This window comes from Arachis duranensis, chromosome 1, assembly GCF_000817695.3.
Source record: "Arachis duranensis cultivar V14167 chromosome 1, aradu.V14167.gnm2.J7QH, whole genome shotgun sequence".
Taxonomy (NCBI): domain Eukaryota; kingdom Viridiplantae; phylum Streptophyta; class Magnoliopsida; order Fabales; family Fabaceae; genus Arachis; species Arachis duranensis.
In genome coordinates, this window is record NC_029772.3 from 38,353,521 (window position 1) to 38,358,901 (window position 5,381).

The following is a 5,381-nucleotide window of genomic DNA, read 5'->3' on the forward strand; positions in this document are numbered from 1 at the left end:
AATTTTTATAAAATGTTATATTTTTATTTAAAAATATTATCTTAAATATTTTATATTGCAACGTTTTGTAATTATATTTTTAGATAGGTTACATGAATTGTAAAAATTTTGCTATGTTTATTCTGTTTAAAGGTGATTAACTAAAATTATTGTCTTTGTCTATCTAAAATAATTTTTACATCATATTCATTCACTTATCTATAGTAGATTAGCTTTTTCTTTAAATAGAATTGCATTAAAAGTAGAAGTTGCATGTTACTTGTTTTAAATATGGCCGTAGCGTATTTGGATGCTTAATTGATATGTTGGCAGCTCGCTTTTATTATTGTTTATTTTTATTTTCATGACTACACGCCCATTAGAAACCCACTTGTTAAAAAGCTTTTAATAAATCTAATTAACCTCGATAAGGGCTCATTTGTAAAATATCAACTATAACTAAGCAATCAACGAGTAAAAATTAAGAAAAAGACCAATAATACTCTTGCCATTAACAACCTTATGATTTAAGAATAGGAAGTAGATGTGCCTTGACAGTGAGAATGTGTCACACATTTTTTCAACGAAATAATTAGAGATATTCTGTGGTATTTATTTGAATTTGATTTAAAATTTGGATATCAATTAATTAAATTGTAAATTTTATGTAGGTATTTTTATATTTTGAATTTATAAAACTATAAATCAAAAAAAATTATTGATATTTTTTAATAAAAATAACTTTTTTTTTAAATATTTACATGTTTTGTGGATATATCCGATCCAAAATTTAATTTGCAAATTGCGGATATTGGATCTGATGATTTTAGTATGGATCGAATCAAAATTTTAGTCATATCCAATTCAATTCGCATTCACCCCTATAAATAATTAATCACAAAAGATAATTAAAAATATGTCATAGTTAAATAATTAATCTATTTTATATAGCAAGATAATCAATTTTTTTTATGAATATCAAACATATATTTCTATATAATCACTGTTGTTAATTAACTTTTTATGTTCATATAACATGGCCATAAAAAATATATTTATAATTAAAATATGTTTAAATCTAAAAAAGAAAACTATATATATGCTTAAGTGAAAATTCCTTCTCTCTTAGAATAACACTTGAAATCGCATAAAATGCAAACTAAAATGTTTACAAATTTCTATTTTAAATGCTTAATTGCTTGCAGGAATGTAATACATTAAAAACTTCATGAATATATTAAAAACCATTTTAGTCACTTCAATTGATTAGTTCCTAACTGAAGTTCCATTGATTAATTCATGCATGTTGGGCCACAGTGACGGAGAGCTCTCAACCATTGAAAAAAAAAAATAAGCGAAAGAATATAACATGAGAAGGCATTATATTTAATTTAAAATTTTAAAATAATAAATTAATGAATTTCTCATCTTATAAACTTTTTATTCTTCTTTATTTTTTTAAATATAAAACTAATTTGATATACTTCTCCCACTTGCAATATTAATAATCTCTTTAGTTGTTGTTTTTCTCTCTCCAGAGATATGCATGGACTCGGTGGACTATATACCACATTACTCACGGGTGTTTCATTCAGGATTTGCATGTTTATTTGTTTTCGCTTTGTTACATATTTTATTTTTCTCTTTGTCAGAGAAGCTGCTGGTCTCATGAGAGAGAGAACACAATAAATAATTAACTGGGTGATTATTACAATATATTATGAAAAAGTCTAGAAATTAGTAATTTTTGTGTTTTATGACCAATATTTAATTATAAAAAAAATAAATAATTTTTTATTATTAAATATAATTTTACATTATTAAAAACATTATTAATGACTAATTAATAATTACAAAACACAAAAGTTACTATCTCCTAACACTCCTCGTATATTATTTCTCAATGAAATAAAGAACATAAACTATCTCAAATACACGGTAAAAATACAACGCATTGCAACATACAATAAACTGAAAATTAAAGGTTGATAACGAGTCGGTAATCAACCATGCACGTACATACAACAACCAATCCCACACCAATAAGTAATAGAATCGAAAAACAAACACTAATAGGAAAGCACAACTATAGCATGCATACATGCATGAATCAACAACACCAAAGCGCTTAGTTACATTGGAAGCCATGTGGCACTTTCTTTGAGCAAACATTGAGGAGCAAGCTGAGGGAGATGGGAAGGTTGAGATTGATGCCCAAAACATTTGCCTTAAGGGCGGTGCAGAGGCAAGCGGCGGCTTCAAGATCGACGAGGCCGTTGAGGAGGGAACAGCAAGGAGTCACCGGTGGCTGCCCCAAAGTTACATTCAACAAACCGTTGAGAACGTTGGCACACACCCCGAGTTTGAGCGCGTCACGTGGACATGATCCACCACCTGAAGGGTTAGGGTTTGGATTAGGACTGGGTCTATTATTACACTTGTTTCCGCATCCGGAGACAAGTGCAAAGAAGAGAACATTGATTATGAGGAAAAGAGCAATGGAGGAACTAGCTTTGTTGGAAGCCATATCACACACTAGGGTTTTCGGGTTCTTCAATTGACTCACTAAGTAAGTGTGCTATGTATTATAGCTAATAGAGCTTATTGAGTTGAAGATGAGAATTAATTCGCAGTGCATGGTGCTTATATAGTGTTGGGGGTGTCTAATTTAAGAGGACCAAACTGTGAGGTATGAGTTGTTCTAAGTTGTATATGTATTTAATAAACGTACAATGATTGTTATAAAAAAATTTAACGAGCAAGGACGAAACTAAATGATTGGTTAATAAAATAGCAGCCATGCATGTGTGAACATGAAAGTAGTAGCTGGCAGAGTAATCTCACGTAACTAGGTTTTGGACTCTTGTGACATAAGAGGATATATTTGGGAGTTGCCGAATCTCTGGATAAGTAGTGTTGTCATTTAAATAAAACTTTACAAAGATAAAATCCAAAACACATTTTCCTTATATTAATGATCAAACTTAAAACCTATTTAGACCTTTTGAAATTTAAGTAAGGAGTAATGTTATGAAATTAATATTTCCGTCTATCTTTTTAAATTATTTTAATTATCTTAAATTTTATATCTTGAGTTATCAATTTTTAACTCTAAATTTAAAATTATAAATTCTAAATTTTAAAAAATTTAATTAAGGTTGACTAACTAAAATTTGATTATCCGTATTTTTTTTAAGTAATAAATATATAGAAACGAATATTGCAATTACATTTAAGGGTGACAAGCTTGTTAATTCATTTCGTCGAAATCCACCAAAGTCTGTGAATTAACTGGTCCGGATTAAGTGAATTTTTTTTTATTTTGGTGGATTCAAAACTTTAACTTGACCCGTCTTTATTAGTGAGTTAAACGAACCGGTTGGACAGATTTCGGTCTATTTGCTATTCCTAATTATGTCTAAACAATACTTATTAGGTTTGATTTCCAGTAAGTGAAATTGATTACAATAGTAATTGATTATATACTAAGTTAAATTTTGAAAATCTAAATTTGAATCTTAATAAATTTATTGTGCTTTATCACCCCTTTCAAACTCGATGTCACCATGCAAGGGCCATAGTTGAATCATGATTATAGAGGAAACAAATAGTAAACCTAGATATTTATGAAGGTGATGAATATAGGAGTATTAATTAAACTATTTGAATACGAATGATAGTGCGTAATTTTGATCACATTGGATGACATGCAAGCTATATGCTCAAACAAATTAATGATAATGTACTCGTAGTGAGGGGAAACAATAAAATGTGATATGTCTGTAATCATTCAGTTGTAATGGATTTATAAATTGAATTTTAACTTTCTAATTAGGTTATGATTTTCTGTTTTTAGTAAATTATTTGTAACTGGCCAACAACTATAATTCTATTATACTTATAAAAAGAAATAGCTTTACAAAAAAAGAATATGTTTTTAATTTATTAACTTGAATCTTAGAGTTGAAGTGTTTTTTTAAGGTGCGAATACTCTGTTTCTTCCTCAATTGATATATATCTCATCCATAAAAAAAATGAAAAAAAAATCTAATTCATATATAAGAAAGAGTGATTAGCCTTGCAAGGACAAGATGATCGATCAAAGCTTTTGCTAGATTGACATCCATGAGTAGTTTAGGGGGATCAGTGGGAGAGGGCGCTAGACTAGTTTTTATGTTAAAGCCAGTAATCCTTAAAGTCACTGAAAGTTACAAATTATTGGTATTAGCCATTATTAAGAAGCTCTCATATATGATTATATGTCGAATGAAAAGGTTGAATTGGTTGAACAAACATAAGTTACATTTGAATAATCTATTATTTAAATAAACAAAAAGTCTTAGGAGTTAACATTGAATAGTTAACATGGCAGCCAACGCTAACATAAAAAAATATTTAACACTTAATTAAAAGAAAGTTTAATTATTCTCATGTTTTTTATAGTTTTATTGAATTTATAATTTTTTAATTAGATTTTTTATATTATTTTTAATTTTATAATAAAATCTTTATCAATACATAAAATGTTAGATTTAATGAAATATTCTTTTAAAATTTAAAGGTACCAATAATTAAGAACTATTAAATCTTTGACCACATATTTTTTTAGGGGAATATTATGTTAATTTTAATATTTTTAAGACGAAAATAACTTAATTATAAAATTAAAAATAGTGTAGAAATTTTATTAAAAGAAAAAAATCTATAAAAACCTGATTATAAATTGATGAAACTGACTAACTGAGTAATTAAACTAATACAAATTTGTCTCAAAAAATAGAGAATTAGATAAAAAATAAGAGAAAATAAAAGAGAAATTCCTAGGATTAAGGACAAAGAGAGAAAGTAAAGTTCCTATTACATCGTGTTTATCTCATAATAACAATAATAATAATAATAATATTTTTTATTTAAATTATATTATTTTGTTAATTTTATTTTTTTAGCAAAAAAAGATAGAAAAAATAGAGAATAAGAAAAAAGAGAGAGAATGATAAAGATGAAGAATGAGAGTGAGAGTGAGAGTGAGAGTTTGTTAATTTTGGAAGAAAAAAATTATTTTAATTGTAAAAAAATATTAGAGGACATATTTTGATTTATCAAATTACTAATATAAAATATAAATTATATATAGAGTAAAAATAGTAGAGAGAAATAAAAAAATAGAAAGAGGTAGATGAGAGAATTTAGGGAGGGAGTTTATTAATATTGAAAAAAATATTTTCTCTCAATTTTAATAAGAGAGTGTTATGTGACACATTTGATTATTAAATTAGATAGTAATATATGATACATAATATAGGTATATTTTAATTTATATTTTAATATTTCAATTTTAATTTTAATGCAATTAAAGAATGTCATGTTACATATTTTGATTGTCAAATTAGTAATTAGTCATT

The 5,381-nt window shown here is 26.5% G+C and overlaps 1 protein-coding gene across 1 annotated transcript; it reads right to left on the reverse strand.

Annotated features, from left to right (window-relative positions):
* Positions 1-1,851: 1,851 nt before the first annotated feature.
* Positions 1,852-2,607, reverse strand: LOC107485760 (14 kDa proline-rich protein DC2.15). The gene has a single exon (XM_016106295.3). The coding sequence runs from the start codon at positions 2,504-2,506 to the stop codon at positions 2,108-2,110; it is 399 nt and encodes a 132-aa protein (XP_015961781.1). The 5' UTR covers positions 2,507-2,607; the 3' UTR covers positions 1,852-2,107.
* Positions 2,608-5,381: the final 2,774 nt, after the last annotated feature.

Bases quoted from the DNA above. Each gene is read 5' to 3' on its own strand.
- LOC107485760 (XM_016106295.3), bottom strand. From the start codon at position 2,506: ATGGCTTCCAACAAAGCTAGTTCCTCCATTGCTCTTTTCCTCATAATC.